Here is a 20836-nt window from a genome sequence, read left to right on the forward strand (position 1 = left end):
CACGGGTGCAGCCACTGAAGTCTGATTTACTTTCCTGATAATGTTTGCCTAAGGGAGGAGTAGGCATCTGAATTTTTCAAGGGCAGCTTGTCTGCTCTTTTTTTTTTTTTCTCGACTGCGTGTTAAGGAAAGAAATGGAGCCACTGATGAGGGCATGAGCATAGAGATTTGGCCAGGAGCCAGGGATGGTGGCTTTAAGGGACTCTGGGGTCTGCTTTCTCATCACCGCCACCACCAGGTGCTGCAAAAAAGCATGTAATCTAATTAAAATCAGTTTAGTCTTGAGGTAAGCCCCTGTCTCCCCCACGTTGCCCCTCCGAGCCCCATCAGTGGAGAAATTCTGATGTTCAGCTCTCTGCTACCATCCACCCCTCCCCCTCCCCCTCCCCCATGCCAGCGGAAGCAGCAGGAGGACACGATCCCCAGCCAGGGAGCCCCATTGTTGGACACCTGACGGGTGGCCCAGGAGCGAGCAGAGCGGGAGTGCTGGTGTCAACAGCATTTGTTTTCCCTGCGGGGGCGAGGGGGTAGGTCGTGGTGGGTTCCACTGAAAACTGCTGAGGTAGCGCCTCCCCTGAACCCAGGAGAGACCAAGGCTTGATCTTCAAAACCAATGAGAAGCTTGAGGCTATATTTTGTGTGTGTGTGAGGAAAATGACTATAACTATGCAGTGTGGGGCTTCCCTGGTGGCGCAGTGGTTAAGAATCCGCCTGCCAATGCAGGGGACACGGGTTCGAGCCCTGGTCCGGGAAGATCCCACATGCTGCGGAGCAATGAAGCCCGTGCACCACAACTACTGAGCCTGCGCTCTAGAGCCCGCGAGCCACAACTACTGAACCCGCGAGCCACAGCTACTGAAGTCCGCACGCCTAGAGCCTGTGCTCCACAACAAGAGAAGCCACCACAATGAGAAGCCCACACACCGCAACGAAGAGTAGCCCCCGCTCGACACAACTAGAGAAGGCCCACGCACAGCAATGAAGACCCAGCACAGCCAAAAATAAATAAATTAAAAAATATATATATGCAGTGTGTGCCAGATGAAAAGGACCCCTTCCCAAAATCCAGGACGTTTCCCACCCTGCTCCAGGGTAACATAATTTTACAGGAAACAGGCCTCCCCAGATCCCAGTCTTGTTTAGCAGGCATCCAGGCTGAGTCCTGGACCTGAGTCTAAGTGCTGACCTAGAACCTACAGGAGAATTGAGGCCAAAGTATAAAATGCTCTATTATCATCAGGGGAGGGGGAGGGGAATGGAGAGAGAGAGTGTGTGTTTGTGTGTGTGTGTGTTGTCACATCTAGAGAAACAGCTCTGCTTAACTCAGGTTTATTCTCTATCTCTTAGGCCAAATCCCTGGCTCATATGTTACAAGGAAAACTTTGACAGATGACTCCCCATTCTATCTCACGTGACTTCTGACATCAGTGGGACAGAGGCTCACGTTTCTCTCAGGATATATGGAAACACCATTGCCCTCATTCCTTCCCCCGCCCCCCCCCCCCCCCACACACACACACACACTCTCTCTCTCTCTCTCTGTCTCTCTCTCTGTCTCTCTTTCTCAGCTTTTCCAACGTGGCATATTAAAGGCCTGTAGAAAGCTTCTAAATTGGGCTTTCCCCAGTCTGCGCCTTTGTTTTTCTGCCAGCTCATGAGCCCAGGGGGCTGCCTGGCGGCCCTGCGCCCGCAGAACCCAGTGCTGTGGGTCCACAGCTGGCTAATTGTGCTGACAAAGCAGGAAGGCTCAGGGTTCATCTTTCAGACTCACCACCCCAGGAGGATGAGTTGACAGGGAGCCGTCAGCCAGGCGATTGTGGGCACCGAGGACCCAAGGATGTCAGAACGTCAGCAGTTACCTCGGAGCTTTTCTTTCTGTCCGTGCAGCCCTGGTACCTGCAGGAGCTGAACCCTCCCGGGGCCAGGGCTCTATCGAGCCCCGTGCGGCCTCCCTCTCAGGTATAATCAGAGGTCCAAGTTGCAACCCACATTTGGGCCTTGTCCGCCCTATGCTTTGCAAGGCTGGTTAGAACTTGTTAAGGTTAAAAAAAGTAGGCGTTACCTGATCGTTGTCTAGCAGCTCAGAAAACATAGGTGTAGAGGATCCTGCCCTAGACTGCACCTTTGCTCAGGGAAGGTTTTTAAAAAAAAAAAAAAATTATTTATTTATTTATTTTTGGTTGTGTTGGGTCTCCGTTTCTGTGCGAGGGCTTTCTCTAGTTGTGGCAAGCGGGGGCCACTCTTCATCGCGGTGCGCGGGCCTCATCACTTATCGCAGCCTCTCTTGTTGCGGAGCACAGGCTCCAGACGTGCAGGCTCCGTAGTTGTGGCTTATGGGCCTAGTTGCTCCACAGCACATGGGATCTTCCTGGACCAGGGCTCAGAACCTGTGTCCCCTGCATTGCCAGGCAGCTTCTTAACCACTGCGCCACCAGGGAATCCCTCAGGGAAGGTTTTAAAAGCTGGTAATGCTCTGAAGCTCCCAAACTATCTCACCTGTTCAGAGCGTCCCTCACGTGCTCATCTCCAGCTGAGACGCTGAGACAAGGCAACGTGCTATCTGCTGAGGAAGCCTGGCATCCAGTTGCTGAGTTTTTTCTCCGGAAGGTGAATGTGAATAAGTTAGACTTTCAGCACTTTTAAAGGTGTCCCGCCAGGTCATCATTTTGCCATTATTGCTCATAAAATCTAATGGGAATAGAGTTAAGCAGTGTAAAAGCAACAGCCCCCAACGCAGAAAATGACAAATCCACGGCGCTCACCTAACCCAGTTTAAGAAGAAGGCTGTTCTTCCTAAACGGGAAAAGAATGAAAAAGAATAGATATATGTATACGTATAACTGAATCACTCTGCTGTACCCCTGAAACCAACACAACATTGTTAATCAACTGTAGTCCAATATAAAATAAAATAAAATTTAAAGAAAGAAGGTTGTTCTATTCCACTTTAAGTTTCAAAACTCTCGTGTCTTCCTTTGCCCTCCTTGTGTATGTTGTTATCATACACACATGTGTCTTACAAGACGGAATAGTGGGAGAGGTCATAGAGGTGAAGATGTGAAGTTAGAGCTGGGTTTCTGGCTCTGAATTGTTTCTCGTTTCCCATACGTAAGATGGGAATAATAATGAATTATTATCCACCACCTAACGGATTGTTGTGAGGGCTAAGGTGATGCGTGTAAGGCGCTTAGCAGTGGGTAAATGCTCGGTATTTTTCAGTGATTAGCATCATTAGTATAATCAAAATTATATGACATAGAGCTTTTGCAATCATAACACCCATCCTGATATGAATACAAATACTGACTGTTTCACTTTAGATATAAAAATATCAAGTTGAGGGTATCTTCTCCTAAGCAAAACCAAAATAACTCATTCGTGCGCTCTGAGTAAAAATTGCAATTAGCTCCCTCATTGACCAGAAGATGAGGTACCTTCCCTCCGAAATCTGACGCTGAACAAGCATGGGAGGTGAATTCAGTTTTATTACATTTTTATCCTCTTACCTTTGTAATCGCTTCACGTTGTTTCACTGCTGTTAGAATGATTTGCAAGGGCAAATGACGATGCCCAAATGATGTAAATGAAGGTCTGGATTAATGACAACTGATGTCAAAACCTGAGAATGTGGATGCAAATTGCAGTTCGAACTAAAAGAAAGTTAAATGCCAGAAGACATATTAAGACAAAGGATTAATCTCCAAAATTTATAAGCAGCTCATGCAGCTCAATAACAAAAAAAACAAACAACCCAATCCAAAAATGGGCAGAAGACCTAAACAGACGTTTCTCCAAAGAAGATATACAGACTGCCAAAAAACATATGAAAGAATGCTCAACTTCATTAGTCATTAGAGAAATGCAAATCAAAACTACAGTGAGGTATCATCTCACACCAGTCAGAATGGCCATCATCAAAAAATCTAGAAACAATAAATGCTGGAGAGGACGTGGAGAAAAGGGAACCCTCTTGCACTGCTGGTGGGAATGTGAATTGATACAGCCACTGTGGAGAGCAGTATGGAGGTTCCTTAAAAGACTACAAAAAGCTAACACGACATTTGAAAGATTTTCCAGGGAAAACAAAGGATGAGTCATGTGGCATACAATCATGTCTCAGCCCTCTTTATGTCGGACCCTTCTTAGCCAAATTGATGGTAAAAACTAATTAAAGCAAAATGTGGTTTTTATGTGTCTACGCCTTTAAAGCATCTCAAGAAAAAAAAAAAGGTGTGGGGGGGAATTCCCTGGTGGTCCAGTGGTTAGGAACTGGGCAATTCACTGCCAGGGCCCGGGTTCAATCCCTGGTTGGGGAACTAAGATCCCACAAGCTGTGCGGCCAAAAAAAATAATTTAAAAAATAAAGCATCTCAGGCCTCAGAGGATGATGGAAGAAGACCTCCTTTTGAGCTGGAAGCACTTGCTTCCCAGCAAGGTCGGCTCTGGGTGTTTGCTATGGTTTTCTTAGAGCCCTGTTTTCACAATGACTGTGCTTTTGATCACAACCTAATAAATGGCCCAAAGGACTGAATTGGAACCACACACGGGAAATGACACAGGGACAGTGACTGCCCCCCCCCCCCAGAACACGAGGCCATCCTGGCTGGACCCTGAGAGCTAAAACTGTCCCCTCCAGTCCTGCTTCAGCCCCTCACCCTGAGCGCCCCTGCTCTCGGGTGGAAGACCCCTCGGTGGGGCACCTGGCTGCCACGGTCACCCCTTCTAGCCTAGCCCAGCCTGACCTGCAAGATCAGAGCACAGTCAACGCCTGCAGTGTTCACTCGGCCAGATGCTCTGGGCACCGACGCCCTTGACCTGGACCTCCACGGACCTTCTCTTGTAGTAGGGCTGGTCTCCAGCAGCTGTCCTCTGCTCAGCTGCTTTGTAGCCTGGCTCTAATATTGCCACCCTCTGTCTCCTGCAGATTTAATGCCTCTTGGCTTGCATGGGACCTCTGAAACTAGGTAGTTTTTTAAATAGATAATTAAGATCTTACTGAACCTACATGTTGACCCATGTGATGAGCCATTTATTGAATGAGGACCTTCCAAAGGTGGGAAGAGACAGCCTTCTCCGTTCCCTTGAACAAGAGAGCTATCATCGTCTGGCTACGTGGAGATGAGGACTTTGTAACAGATGACCGAATCTCTCCGTGAGGGTGACAAATTTCTGTTTCAGTGCATAAAATCCTCCAATTAAGTGCTACAAAACTTGCATATCTCCCCAGTGAGGAGAGCAGCATTGCGTCCCCTTGTCGGCCTCACACAGGCCTCTGCATGGCGAGGAGTCCCCTTTCAGTCTTCCTTGTAACACTACCCTCCTTTCAATGGCTGTTGAGTTCACCTCATACTCTACATTGAGCCGATGGCAGAAACTTGGGAGTTTCACTTACAGATCCAAAATTACTGAGTATCACTCTCAGTGGCTTAGCCTCCAAAGCTGCCTGAGTCAGGGTTGGGGGAGGGGTGAGCCAGAAGGTGGAGGGTTTCCCTTGTCCTTCCTTTAAGTCAGAAACCAGACCTTCTATCTTCCAGATTCCTGAGTATCCAAAGGAATGTCCCAGGAAGATGGCTGTTACCATCCAAAGACTTTAGTAAGCGCTCTCCAAGTACAGGGTTGTGATAAGTACCAACCAAAGCACACTGACCAATCACAAGGGAAGCTCCCCTGAGCTGAGCAAGCTGCCAGTTTATAGGCCTCTAAACTGTTGAACTAATAAGAGAAGAGGATGGGCCCTCTGACGTAGATTCCCCTGACAGCCTGTACTTTAGCTGTCAGAACGATGACTTTGCAATTATTCGTGTTAACAGCTTTTCTCCTCCACGGGCTGTAACCATTCAGAGGGCAGACCTTGTCCATCACGACCACAGCTGTATCCCCCAGGGCCTAGCGTGATGCCCGCATATAGTAGGTACGCAGTAAATAATGGACGCGTGAATGAGAAATGGATGGACGGAGCGGAATACATTCACGGTCTTGCATTCATTTTCCAAAGAAGACATATTAGGGGCAGCAGGAGAACAGACGTGGATCGTAGAGAAACTGCTCTCCCTCCAGGTCAGCTGAGGGAAGCCTCACAAGTGATTCTTAAGCATCTCTTAAAGGCTGATGATCCTGTTTTCCTACTTGGATTCCTTTTCTATTAGCCCTTTATTCAATGAGCTTTTGTTTCTGACATCTCTTGTCTTCCTTCATTCTAGGTTTTATGCTTTCAGGTGGTGTTTGTTGCTTGTTTTCGTTGCTGTAATGTCTCAGAATCTTTGTGGCCGTGGGCTGTTCATAGATTTTACCTGGAGAAACTCCGTCGTCGTCCACACCTACCCAAGATGTCATTGAGACATGACAGATGGAACTCCCGAGACATTTCAGATTCTCCGTCAATCCATCATCCTGGATCTCCTCCAGGTTGAACAGATTCCATGTCCTGAAACCCTCTTGCCAATGAGCAGTCCACAGTACACTTCCTGTTGTGATAACAACTCTTACTGAACAGTGAAGAGGGTGGCTTTCTAGTGGGCATGTAGGCAGACCCTGAATCTATCTGCCCTGTTCTGAAATAGAATATCATGCAGAAACATTGATCACGTGGGTATCAAGTGTTCTGTCCAGATTTCCATGGAGAATGGACTGACCCAAACCTTCAGAAGAGAGCTCCCAGGGCTGTAGAGAGGCTGGGAGGGGATGTAGGATCTTCCTGTGTGAGATGAAAGCCATTTTCCTCCACTCCCCTCTGACTCCCACCCCGCCCCAGGCCACCCCTGCCTTGAAGACCATGGTCTTGCTTCCAGAAGCAGAGCATTCGCCAGCTACCTTCCTCTTTGCATATTTACGTAGAATTCAAACAGTCAGGCGTGAGGACATGTGTGGGAGTGGAAGGCGCCGCCACAGCTCTGGGCAGGGCGTGGAGAAGCCACCACCTCCGGCATCTGGAGGATGCACATTTCCTGGGCAAAGTGGGGGGCCCTGGGCTCCAAGTTTCTCGATGCCCACAATTAAAGGGGAAATGCCCCATACCACATGGATAGAACTGAATCTGTTCTCTGCGACATATAAATAAACGTCTCCAGTACGATATGTGAACCCAAGAGACATGGTGACATGGAACTTACATCTTATTATTCATTCTCAGTTTCCTTGTTCTGTGAAGCTGCCCTGCTTCATCCATCAACTCAGAGGATGTTATCGTTTCTGAGTACATCATTTTCAAAGCCCCAGATCAGAAGATAGAAGACTTCATTTCCATGATAATTTTTCTTTTCTCACTGGAGCAAGTCCTACCCGTGATGACATCATATTCTTGTTTCTGAAGGGAGTAAACCTATAAAAATAAATACATGTTGTCCCAGTTACAGAAATGGATTTAAAAAAAAAAAACTAAGCAGGTGATAATCAGCAGTTGTGGAAAGAAACTTGGAGGAGGGTTTCGAGATCAAAGTTACCCCCCAACAGATAACTCACCGCAAAAGAAACTGTATGGGGGCTTCCCTGGTAGCGCAGTGGCTGAAAGTCCGCCTGCCAATGCAGGGGACACGGGTTCGCGCCGCGATCCAGGAAGATCCCGCGTGCCGCGGAGCGGCTGGGCCCATGAGCCATGGCCGCTGAGCCTGCGCGTCCGGAGCCTGTGCTCCGCAACGGGAGAGGCCACGACAGTGAGAGGCCCGCGTAACACAAAAAAAAAAAAAAAAAAAAGAAAGAAAAGAAACTTTATGCTTATGCTCAGAAACGGGTGTCTAACTGAAATTATTTCTTTGTTACCTGTTATGTCAGAGTGGAGACGTCGTTGCCTTTGAAAAATCTACTAATTATAACAGCGTTCTCCAAGAAGAAGGAGCAGTGAGTGTTGAATAAAATAGATTTGTGTGATAGACCCTGGAATATTCAGAAATTGCTGAATTAGATGCAGCTGTTTTCCTGTGTGTCACATTCTTATTATGGGCAGCCCTCAACCACTCACCCCTCCAGCCAGGACTGTTGTGTGTCCACTGTGTACACACGACGTATAGGGACAGAGGAGGTCCCTGTCCTCAGGAGCAAACTACCTAGCTACCCATCAGCTGTTTAACAGTGTTTCTTCTGCTGTAATTAGTAAAGAAGCATAGGTTATTAGCAATAAATCTGTGTGAACGTGTCTCCAGTTACATTTATAACTCTTTGAATTAGGACACCAGAACTATGAATAGCTAATCTGTGACATCACGAGGTGAACTTTTCTTTGGTTGCCCAGGATGACAGGATAGCACTTTGATACGACAAGTGGCATTGAGTAGACGCCCTTTGAAAAGCCTGTTTTGTGACCAGCCCTCTTGAGGGCTGAATGGGGTGTGAAAGAAAAGTAAAAACAAACAAACAAAAAGCATATTTCCTATACTTGAATAGAATACAGTTTCGTAGCTGGGGAGCTAAGACAGACATAAAACTATGAGTGTGCTGTGAGGGGCCCGTGCCCGCTACAGGGGGATTGGGAACTCCACAGGGAGGGAGGGAGGAAGGATGTGGGCCAGGAGTAATTAGGGAAGGCTTCATGGAAGAGGTGGCCTGTGTTTGTTTCCTGTTGCGGCTGTAACATACTAGCACAAATTTCATGACTTAACACAAGCTTATTATCTAAAATTTCTAGAAGTTATGAGTCTGACTAGTTCTCACCAGGCTAAGAGCAAGGGGTTGACAGGGCTACATTCCTTCTGGGGGACCTGAAGGGGAGAATCTATTCCCGGCCTTTTCCAGCTTCTAGAGGCTGCCCACATTCCTTGGCTTGTGGCCACTTCCTCAGCCAGCAAAGGCAGGCTGATTCCTTCTCATGACACCATCTCTCTGGCTCTCTGCACCTGGGAAAGGCTCTCTGCTTTTAAGGATCCTCGTGATTACATTGGGGCCACCTGGAGGATCCAGGATCATCTCCCCATCTCAGGGTCCTTAACCGTAATCACATCTGCAAAGCCCCTTCGCCACGTAAGGTTCCAGGGACTAGGATGTGGGCGTTTTCGAGGGGCTGTTATTCCACCTATCTTGCTGCCCTTGAGCTGGTCCTGGACAGAGTTGCTGAGGTCCTCTTTTTAGGAGGTGTTGATCTTGAGGGTATATGTAGCTTGCATTCATGCTGGGGGATGTGCGGGCAGTGAAAACCAGAAGTGAGGATGTCGGGGAGAAGTAGACTCAACATGAGGTCCAGGTGGTGGACAGCTTGTCAATGCCAGGCTGGGGAATTTGGGTGTCTCCCAGGAGACTGTGGGAAAACCACTGAGGCATCTTCAGAAGCAGAATGACAGGATACATTTGCTTTGGGGGTGATAATTCTGGGAGCAGTGTCTTCAAGAATGCAGGAGGGACAAAAGGCATCAAGAGAATTGATAGAGTAACTCAGGGGTGGCAGGTGGTGCCTAAAGTGACAGGTGGTGACAGGAAGGTCCTCCAGCGTTTCTCCAGGGGCTGACACTTAGTACCTGCTCACTAAAGGTGGGCGGAATAAATGAATGATAATAACCCCAATGACTTTTCTTGGATCTCCTGAAGATCCCAAGCTGTATTTACTACACCTAAAAATATCTAAATAGAATTTCTCACTTTTTTCTTTGTCATTTTGCTGAATTATTTCTCCAGAACAGGAATCCCCCTGTTTCTTTCCTGAATGCCTTGTCCCGCAGAGATTCAGACTTTAGTAGTTCTGCACCAGACACTCGCTCCCTTTAGATTTCTGATTGTTTATATTAGGAAGCAAAGATTTCAATTTATGATTTTCTTTTTTTTTTTTTTTTGCCTGAAAGATCAGTTCTTTTCACAGGAAGAGCCCAAAAGGAATTGACTTCAGGAATGCATTGAATTTACTTATTATTATTTTTGGTCGTAGCTTCCCTTTCCATTCTGACAGTACTGTGTTTTCAGATGACTTCTTCTGCACAGGTGAAACTGTGAAGTATCGGAAATTAGAATTTTGAATTCTAATTAGAAGTCGCCGTGTTTAATGTAGGGATTTCTGCAGAGTTGGACAACACAGCCTGCCCGGAGCTGCGGTCTCAGCTCGCGATGCATAAGGCTCACTTGGGGAGCTGGTTAAAGCGAGAGATTTCTGGCTTCATGTGATTCATGAGGGCCCTAGCGATGTGAACCTCAAGCACCCCAGGAATCCTGATGTAGTTGGTTTCAGGGCCACCCTTGAGAAGCACGGGCTTGGATACTGGCAGAATCAGTGTCAGGAGAGCATCGATGAGCCCGGGAGGTCATGTGTGCTGCGGAGAAAGTGGACGTGGTTAGGATCGTGCAGTGTGAGGGGAGAGAGTAGCCCAGGGTTGGAAAGGAGGATCCCTCAATTCTTCTCCAGTAGAAGCACTGGTGGCCAGGCCAGTGAAGTCCATGCAACAGCCCCATCCTTCCTGATGACCAGCCCGAGCATCGTCCCCCCAACGTACATCCTGGAAGCGTACCCATCAGAGGACTCTGAATGTTGCCAATGTTAATGGTAGGAATGAGGGTGGAACAGCCCCCAGTGGAAACCAAACAGCACCCCATGGAATGATGCCTCTTGATCTGTCACCTTTCTGTGCTACTGCTTTATTTATTTAGACATCTACACCCCTACTTTCTTCCAAAAATATTAACAACGGGAGTTTAACTTGGCATCTTCACAGTTTTCTGCGGAGAAGGTCATTTGTTTTCATCACGTGCTCAAAGGGGTTCGGGACCACAAAAGAGCTGAGAAGTAACAGATTTTAAGTCCTTCAGGAGACTGTTGAGTGTGACCCTAAACGCCCCCGGACTTCAATGCGATATTGGCTGATAACAGGGAAGCCTCAGCTCAGGAGAAAGCTGGCGGCGGCTGTTCTCTGTGGGTGCAGCGCGCAGCTGGGGGCACTCCTGGCCCCAAGGATAGGGGCTGGCGGTTCAGAAGGCCGCTCTGGCCTCCAGTGGCTTGTAGACAAGAGCCTACTGCAAACCCACATAAACGATCTACTAAGCAAGATATAAGCGAGTAGCTCGGTAAGGCTCTGAGCGCATAAGAACGGAGAGAGCAAAGGAGGAACCGCTGACCTTGGAACTGTGCTACCACACAGTGGGCCATTAGGCTGGAGGAAATGAAAGGGAGCCAGCCGCCCCCCACCACCACCAGCTGCAGTCCAGCAGGCTTAGCTGCTTAACTTCCAACCCCCAGGGATGCTTTCACCTACTCTATTAAAGTGGAAGCTATTCAAAAGGCGTCTGGGAAAATCCTGAAGAAATCATTTCATATACAGTTGATGTCCTTCATTCAAACCAGGAGCACATGCCTCCCCTTGCTCTGGGGGAGGAGGGGGTGGGGAGGGGAAGCGGGGATGACAAAAGGCAGGAATATTGAATTCGCTTTCTGCCATGCTGCCTTTTTCCATCCTTGATGGAAAGGTTTTACGTTCTGTAATCTGTTCTTCTAAAGGAAAGTCTGTGCCCCTCATTTTCCTTGTCCGTTAGGCCCTGAGATTTCCTATATGACTCACCATTTGTATAATCCAGGCACGGTGACCCAGACAGGACATGGTTGTAGTTCAAGGAGGGACGATGAGATAGACAAGAGTCGTAGAAGGTATCTATGGCATCAGATTATCCATAGGTAATATTTTTATTGTGCGTCACTACTCAGCGTTTGTAATACACGGCAGTAAGAGTGCAATGTGTTAAATCCTAACTCCTCCCTGGTGACTGTAATGCGTAGACTTACAGAGGGGGGTTAGTATTTTTTGCAGTGAAGTAAAAGGGAAAATTGCTGGGATCAACAGTGTGTCCAGAGGTGTGGATAAAAGATTACTCCACAGCAGCAGTGTAATTATCACCTGGCTTAAAGAAAGAATCCACGTGTAAATGGTTTTTAGGGTGACAATCATTCGCCGAATGAGACAGACCCAGTTGGGTCGCCTTTGTCGGAATTCGGGAGAAGTCCATTCTGGGAGCAGGAACTGGCAGAGAAGCTACTCCTGCAGAATACTGGGCTTGCATGCATCGGGGAGATGAACGTTCACGCCTTGGCTACCTGGGGGCAGCAGCTGGCTTCTTAGTTTGCCTGTGACCATAGTCGTACCAGATGGAGTAATGTTTGCCTTCTCCCAGACCAGGGAGAACCAGCACTCCCTCCTGGGCTTGATGGTGGTCAGGAAACTCAGGGCTTGTCTTCACGTCCTATAGAAAGGCTCCACGTGGGACCACGTTGTCATCTTTTAGAATGAGGGCCTCCCCGTGACAGAGCAGGGAACACATATGTGCATTTCCTGGAACCTGGGCTGGGGGATGTGGAGGGAGAAATTGGGGTTAGGAGAGACAGTGGTCAAAGACCGGTGGCCTTTAGAGTGGGTGGTGCAGATCCTGGAAGTGTACAAGTTATGGCATCAGCCATGGAACTACATCAATTTCAGGCCAATAAGTGATGCATTACTCCAGGTGACTAAAAAACACGCGGCCCCAGGCAAGAGCCCGGCTGTTGTCAGAGCCAAACGGCAACACAAGCAGCATCTCAGGGCCTCAGGAAGGTCTTTGAGGAGCAGTTCATTCCGGAAGTGGGCTGCAAACTGAAATGATTCTCCATATCCTTCCTAGATGGCCTTTCTCGCTGACGAATACTGCAGTTATTGTCAAGACACTTTACAGAACGTGAGGAGCCAAGAACTCGAGAGAGAGAGAGAGAGAGAGAGAGAGAGAGAGAGAGAGAGAGAGAGAGAGAGAGAGAGTAGGTTTTAGCTGCAAAATACCAGCATTGATGACTTGTTCTTAACCTTTCTACTTGAAAAGACCCCTCGAGGGATGTCTGGTGGGAATTCATTGCCTGAAGCGCTCAGAATGCAGCTATTTTACAGTCAGTGAGCTCTTGGAGGTGTGTTTTCATTGTTTAATCATCTGGAAAGGTTCCAAGGTGCTCATATGGATCACTTTACACTTTAAATAAAAAATTCAGCTATTTTTAGATCCTAATTCCGGCTGATTTGGAGTACAGTATTGGTAACGCGATTTACCCTGGAATTCTCAGTGATGCCTCAGAGCCGTTATGGATCCATGCTGACGGAACAAGAAGCAGTTCGAAGCAGGGTGCTCTGACACGGGTATCGTGATGATTGGATTTTATTCTAGAATTGACTGTGGAAGACACGAGTAAATCTCTTAACCATTCTGAATTCTGGCTTTTGCTGTATAAAATGAAAATCCAGGGAAGCAAGTACACATTTAAATGAAAAGTTTTCTGAGGCCTCCGTGTTCTAAGCACTTCAGCTTTGGGAGATAATATTCACTCAGCATGAACGCATATTGTACTTTGTGTAAAGCATCGGAGTGAGGGAGGGACCACGCTGTCTTCAGAGTGGCCCCTGGCCTGTTAGTGCTATGTTATAAACATCCACGCACGTTGGATAGCTAATCCATTCCTTCTTGGAACTTCCCTGGTGGTCCAGTGGTTAAGACTTCCAATGCAGGGGGCGTGGGTTTGATCCCTGGTCAGGGAACTAAGATCCCACATGCTGTATGGCGTGGCCAAAAAATTTTTTAAGAAAAGAAATCTATTCCTTCTTGCCTTCATTGCTTCATCAAGTACTAACTGAATTATTACCCTGTGACCAGCACCGTTTCTGGAACTAGGAAGGTATTCCCCAGGAGGCTGGAGAAGCTTATAGTCTGGTACTGAAAGGGACGATGTAAGCCAATGAATATATGGCTTATATGATACCGTATGGAAAGTTCTAGAACACAGTGTGATGGACTGTTCTGGGTGCCCAAGGGAAGAGGAACAGAGACAGCTGGAGCGGGCTCCCCGGGGGAGGCCACGTTGCTGGCAACTCTCTTAGAAAAGCAGAAGTTCAACAGACTCGAAATGGGGTAGAAAAGGGATTCCAGGCGGAATCAGTGGTGCAGACAAAGCCAGCAGGATGGTCACCGGCATCACAGGACAAGAAGGTCGCTGTGGCCGGATTTATCTCGAAAGGAGAGAAGCCAGAGGGGAGGTGGGAATCGGCTGGTGCCAGGAAGGGCCTCTGGAAGACCCCGACCTTCTGAGGAGACGGGTTGGCAGTGACATCCAAGGGCCATATTGGAACAGAGGGTGCGGAGGAGGTTTTGTCGCAGTCAAGGTGAGAAGGAAGGAGGGTTGGATCTGGAGATCCAATGACAGTGACGTCAGAGAGAAAGCGGGACCAATCAGAAATATTTCTGAAGCAGATGCACCGGGATTAGACAATTTGGGACATGGGTGCTGGGGGAGTGAGCGGAGGTGGTGCTGTCTCATCCAGACCCGCGAGCCCCAAAAGCCTCCAGCCTGGGAGTCGAAGGATTAACACATCCTGCTCATCCCTCTCTTGTCTTTTTCGTTAAGCATCTATGAGTCTCTTGGGAGACGTCTTCTCTAGAAGAGAGTTGAAAGTCAGGTGAGTCCAGGGTCAGGCCTCACTCCCTTGACAGCCTGCACAGAAGGAAGAGCCTCTTGCCTGGGGTCACTGGAGGGCCCTGGGGTCAGTATTGTGATGTCTCAGAATATCTGAGCTGCAGGAATCCCCAAAGGCAAGAGTCCTCATGAGCTGACAACTCAGGTTGGCCACCTGGTTCAAAGATGGAATCTGAAAAGTCAGCATGGGGGAAAACAAAACAGAAGTTGTCCACAAAAGTCTTTAAAGAAGGCTCCTTGGTGCAATAGAATCGCACCAGATCCCTTTAGTCTACACCGTCCTTAGGTGAATTCTGACATGATGTCAAGGAGGAAGTGTCTTTTTTATTTTGTTAGTATTTATTTATTTATTTCGGCTGCACTGGGTCTTAGTTGTGGCGTGCGAGCTCTTAGTTACGGCAGGCATGCAGGATCTAGTTCCCTGACCAGGGATCAAACCCGGGCCCCGTGCGTTGGGAAGGTGGAGTCTTACCCACTGGACCACCAGGGAAGTCCCGAGGTATCTTTTTTTTTTTTTTGCAGTACGCGGGCCTCTCACTGCTGTGGCCTCTCCCGTTGCGGAGCACAGGCTCCGGACGCGCAGGCTCAGCGGCCGTGGCGCACGGGCCCAGCCGCTCCGCGGCACGTGGGATCTTCCCGGACCGGGGCACGAGCCCGTGTCCCCTGCATCGGCAGGTGGACTCCCAACCACTGCGCCACCAGGGAAGCCCCCGAGGTATCTTTGATTCCATACGGTTACACTTCTTCCTGAGCTGAAAAATAATTGAGGGGGTCAATCAGTCAATGAAAATTTATTCTAAACTCTGGTTTTTATCCCTGGGCCCTGATCCTCATCCTGTTGTAATCAGTAGGAGCCCCCTTGTGGTCAGAAACAGCCTTCCTTCCCGAAGGCTGCCTCAGGAAAAGGTGGTCCACGTTCTCCCGCCCAACTGGCAGGTGGTCTCTGATGGGTGTCAAATCACTTCTGAGATACAGCTTGGAAAAGCCAATAGGCAGAACTTTACGTGGGTTGGAATGAAATTCATTCTGTTACCATTTGGGGCTGATGAAGAGTCGGGGGCAGGTGGGCTGGATAGGCCTCACCAGGCGCAAAACGAGCGTTCAGAGATACGTTCTGTTCTTTACATCGGGTGGAGGACTCACATCCTTCCGGAAATCTCTGCAGCAGGACACGGTCACGCTCATGTCATTGCCTGACGTGTGCCAGCTCCTTAAATGCTACGACGGACAGCTGTACAAAGTAGGACGAAGCTCCTTGGAGGTGCTGGTTTGCATCCTTCCCAGAAATTGGTACCAGATGCTGGGGTTAGACCCGCAGCCCTCACTCTTGGCGGTGTCCGTGGACCTCAGACCTTCTGAGGAGGCAGTCGTGGGGCCCATGGACCGTGAGCCTTGGATCTTTCCCTAAGACTCAGCTTTTCTTTCTGAATTCACTGAGAATCTGAGTTAGCTCATGTAGAGAAAAAGCCAGTACACATGGTGACCTGTGGCTCCGGTGACCTGTGAACCCTGAACTGAGTCAGAGTTCTTCCTCTATTTCAGCCAAAAGAGAGCTTTTTCAAAGGAGTAATTGGAGTAGTTGCTTTGCATTATATATAACTGCCAGGCCTTGCGGGTTTGTTTTTTAAGCTCTGGAGTGACTATTGTAGTTTGGGGGTCAATTATATATAATTTCTACAGTGAAAATGTGCTCCCCTTAAGCTAGCCATGAACTTTTACCTTTTATTTTATTATTTTCTTAGGAAAAAAAAAATCCAGGGCTTCTAAATGTTTACCACAAAGGTTGAAAACTGGAGGCTGGGTCCAGCCCTTAAATATTTTGGTTTGAACTCCCCTCCTGCCCCCCCACCCCGTACTGGCCAGCATTTGGGGTGTTTAAATTTTTGAATCAGTTATCGATACTTGGAAATCTTGGGAAGAATTCCGATTCCAGCTTCTCCAGCCTGATGTCCTGCCCAATGGGCAGTGGCCAGGGCTGCGAGGTAGCGGAGCCCTCGGCAGGTGGAGACCGGGCCTCTCTCTCTCTCTCTCTCTGTCTGTGGCTCACGTGACCCGCGGCCACTCGTAACCAGAGGCCGTCCACACCGGCCGGCTGTCACATGTCTTGACACTTCTTTTAGGCTGCGTCGTGTCTTAGCTGCGGCCCGCGGGCTTAATTGCCCCCGCGGCATGTGGGATCTTAGCTCCCGGACCAGGGTTCCCAGGCTTCAAACCCGCATCCCCCGCATTAGAAAGCGGATTCTTTACCACTGGAACACCAGGGAAGTCCCTGTCTTGACACTTCTGTTGTAGGGAATTGAGGACGTTCTCCTTCATGACTTTTTGGAAGATGTTTCTATTCAGCATCTGAAATCTGTCCAGTTGTTTGGTAAGAAGTTTAAGCTGTGGTTCCTCACTGCTTCGGAAGGTTTTCCAGCCCTCTTACAGATCTCCAAGCTCAGAGGCAGGTTCCGAGGGACAACATAAATGCTGTGAGAGTAGATGAACTTTCCACGTGGGGCAGGCCTCCTCCCCTCTTGTGTTAACTGTGTCCTCAGGCACTAAACTGCAGTCCACCGGGCCTGGCCGCTTCGGCTGTCCCGGCTTTTCCTGTGGTGCCCACAAGGGATGCTTGTGCTGACACATCAACACCCTCTTACCATTTCCCCCTCGGGAATCGCAGCGGGGCCAAGGGAACAGGGAGGTCGGAAAGGGCAAGGGGGAGGCGGGCCGTGCCTCCCCTCTCTTGAGCCAGCTCCGACGGCAGCTGCAGTCCTCAGCTCTCTGCCCACCCAAGCAGGGCCGGCAAGGGTTCCGACCCCAGCCTCCTCCCGCCTCTCTGTGCTCTGGGTGGGCTCCCGGGAGGCTCAGAGATTATCTCGCCCTCCTTAGAAATTCCGCCCACGTGGTCCCAGTCACCCTGGTGACTCTCCCCTCCATCCGGCTGCCAGGGCGCGGTGTCTGAACACTTCTGCTGTCGCAGAAGGCTATTCGTCCGCTCAAGCCTGCGACGGCTTCCTCTTGGGAGCCCGAGCTGCTCTGCTGGCTGTCCCCGGCCTCCCTGCATCTGACCCCTTGGTATCCCTCCAGCTCCGTGGCCCTTGTGAACACCAGCACACACCCACTGTGTCGGTCGCGTGTTTTACGGTCCTGGAAATTCCCGGTTTTCTCCCTCCTGCCTTTGTGAGGTTCTCCATCACTGCCTCTAGCTCTCCCCGCCCGCCAAGCCCTCACCACTTCCTTCCCTTCCCCTCTGCAGATCTGCCACGCTTGCACCCTGTGCGCTCTCTCCCCCGAGGGTCCGCAGAACAGGCCACGTCTAATCTTCACCCACGCCTGGCATCCCCAGCACCCCGGGCTGTGTTGATCCCTTTCTGACCCACTTGGAAAAGTTCACGTGCCCAGGCCGGGCCCTTGGGCCCGTGTGATTGCCAGCCAAGAAGGCAGCAGGAAGCGTCCTGCAGAGAGAAAGTGAGGTCTGGAACTTGCTGGGAAAGGAGGGGCGTGAAAGGGGTCCAGTTTTCCGGTGGCCCCTTCACCGCCTGCGCTAATCCCAGCCCTCTGGCTCTCCAAACCCCTCTAGGATCTTCAGTAGCTTCCTAGTTGATGGGCCTGCCTGCAGCCTTGCCCCGCCTCGGTCACACGCCCTTCCCCTCCCAGCAAGTGCTCTATAACAGCGGTTCCATCAGTTAACAACTGTCCACGGCCCCCATTGCCCGGATGGTCCTCTCTCCTTCACTGCTTGGCCTCTGGCCCGACCCTGTCCCCCTGCCCCCCATGACCCACTGGCGTTCCCCAGCACCGCAGACTGGTCATCCCCAAGAGGCCCTTATTCCTACTGCTGTCTGTGCCTAGTCACCCCCGCCCCCCCCGCCACTGCTCCCCGCCAACTCCTACCTACGCGTTAAGGCCCAGGCAGAATGTCCCCTTCCGGATGAAGCCATCCCTGATAACTTCTTCCGCTAGAACCGCTCACTTCCTTCTCCCTGTGTCTCACGTTGCCGGGAGCACTTACTCTGCTGTTGGGACGCTGTTTGTGCTCCTGGTAACCTACCCTTCGTGGGGAGCCCCTGGAGGGTGGAGGTCATTCCCCTTCATCCAGCTGTGCAGCCAGCACCCAGCAGACACTGCACGAGTGTCCCCGGTAAGTGAATATGTGAATAAATGAATACATCCGGGCGAGCACCTCCTCTCTCATGTTTTCTCATTTCTGATCGTTTCCCGAGGAGAGCATGTAGAGATGAGAAGCTGAGGGAAGTCAGGGTTCCTGGGCAAAATCCTCAACTTCACGGAGCACACGGCAGAAGCTGGAGGACATCACTTTCCTGGCATTGCGCGAGTGGGGGGCGGTTTAGTCAATGCGCCCCTGCCGGGATCTCGGAGCCACTTGGGAGGGGCGAGCGGGCAGCGGGGTGGGGAGGCTGGGGGCCTGGCTGGGTGGGGCAGGTGGACGGCTCTGCCCTCCTGGGTGCGTGGGTGCGCCACCCGTGTGCACTGCCTTCCTGCGTGCAAACCTGAAGTTAAAGCATCAGTAATGGGCGTGTGTATTGTTCTTCACAGAAGTTACTGTGTTTGTCAAAAGACTAAGAAGAAAGACATACCTCTCCAACATGGCAAAGGTAGGTTTCAGGCAACCAGACAGGAGGGAACAAAGCAGCTTTCCCAAAGCGAAAAGTGCAGGCTGCCAGTGTCCCTCAGAGCGGGCAGCAGGCCCCGTGCAGGGAGGCCGGCCCACCCACCTGGAGGGCAGAGGACAGCTTGCTGGGCCCCAGGTGCTCAGCTGGAAGCTGAGCTCCCTCCTCCCCTCCGGCCTCCAGGCTCTGCCCGTGGAGGAGAGGACGCAGGGCCAGCAGGTCACGGTTCTAAAGTTCCAGAGGGAGGCCCCCCAGGGGTGGTGTCCCGGGCAAGCCAACGTCAGAGGTGGAAGGGCATTGTAGCAGAGCCTAGGACAGACGGACAGGCAGGCAGACCCTGCACCCTGTGCATATGGCCCTGTGGACTCTGTGTGTCGGGGCACCAGGTCCTCGGCTCCGACCTTCTCACTCCTGGGTGTTAGCGGAGGGGAGAGAGGGGCTGAAGGAGATGTTCTAGGATCTGTTCTGAAATCCCACGGTGGCAGATGGGGACGGAGCCTGGGACCGGCCCTCTGCCCCAAATCAGCCCCGGCCAGGGGGCGCCCAGCCGGGGCCACCCTTTGACCACCTCCATCCCCCACCAGTAGGGTTGTTTCTCCTTCTGAGCTAGAGGCCCATCCGGTTCTGGGCACTTTCACCTTCCCCGCTGGGGCGATGGCAACGACCTTGAAACACGACCTCCATCCCTATCCAGGCTGGTAGGGTCCAGAGCCTGGCCTGCTGGGAGCCATACCTTTACACCTTTACACTCACTGTTCCAGGAGAGTTTACTGAATACCCAAGGGCCCCTTTCCTCTCCGTAAAACAGACATGGCTGTAGTGCCTGCTCTTGGGGCTGGTGTGAGGATGACTCACCGCTCGTCCTGCAGACCCCGAACACGTAAGGGAGAGGTTTGTCCCATTGGACAGCGGAGGCCCAATTCACTGCCCCAGGCTCCCCAGAGGAAGGACAGGAGAGCTTCTGAGCCCCCACAGCCATCCTGTAGAGGCCGCCCGCCCTGTTGCTTCTCCAGAACCGCACTTGCCTGGCAGAGCCCAATTACCCACCGTTTCCCTCTCTAGAGAATTTAGGCCCCTTGCTCGGGGTGCAGAGAAGAGGGAACTGGGAGGAGGAGCTGCAGGGCCCTGAGACGTCTCCCCGTGAGCAGAAGCGTCCTAAATGCCAACTTTCAGAAAGGCAGTTCTAGAATGTGTGCAGTTTGAACATTTTGATTGTCATTTAGGATTCAGGGTTTTGTTTTTGGTTTTTTTTTTTTTGCGGTACGCGGGCCTCTCACTGTTGTGGCCTCTCCAGTTGCGGAGCACAGGCTCCAGACGCGCAGGCTCAGCGGCCATGGCTCATGGGCCCAGCCGCTCCGTGGCATGTGGGATCTTCTCGGACCAGGGCACGAACCCGTGTCCCCTGCATCGGCAGGCGGACTCTCAACCACTGCGCCACCAGGGAAGCCCTAGGATTCAGTTTTAACGGGCAAAACTACCCAAATCCACTTTTCTTTCTCTTCGACAACAAGAAAGTTTTGGTAATTTGGAGAGGGGGCATTAGGCCAAAGTAAGATGACAAGATTTCACTAAGTGTAGCGTTTGCCGTTGTCTTTAGACCATGAGAATGGTGCTGAAAAACAGCAGGAGAGTCAGCATCCTGCAGTTGGATCTACACGCCATCATGCATCAGGGCGCTTTGGATATTTCCCAGAAAGCCCTGACGAGTAATCCGAGCGGCACTGACGACCTGGAGGGGAACACAGAGATGAAATGTAATCCTCCTTCCTCAGCTGCTTGGTTGCAGTGTTTGGTGTATAATCAGGGCTGTTATGGCCATCACTGATTTATAGATTTCCTAATA

General features: G+C 50.5%; 1 protein-coding gene across 1 annotated transcript in view; it reads left to right on the forward strand.

Moving 5' to 3' along the window:
* Positions 1-20836, forward strand: part of RFX8 (RFX family member 8, lacking RFX DNA binding domain) — a 72097-nt gene that overhangs the window by 32641 nt on the left and 18620 nt on the right. The window contains 6 exon segments of the mRNA XM_029232497.1: positions 11835-11954; positions 12553-12613; positions 15517-15620; positions 16673-16823; positions 18920-18978; positions 20591-20747. Of these exon segments, the coding sequence (XP_029088330.1) occupies positions 11835-11954; positions 12553-12613; positions 15517-15620; positions 16673-16823; positions 18920-18978; positions 20591-20747 (652 nt within the window).

Source organism: Monodon monoceros, unplaced genomic scaffold (assembly GCF_005190385.1).
Source record: "Monodon monoceros isolate NGI ecotype Baffin Bay Population unplaced genomic scaffold, NGI_Narwhal_1 Super_Scaffold_19, whole genome shotgun sequence".
Lineage (NCBI taxonomy): Eukaryota > Metazoa > Chordata > Mammalia > Artiodactyla > Monodontidae > Monodon > Monodon monoceros.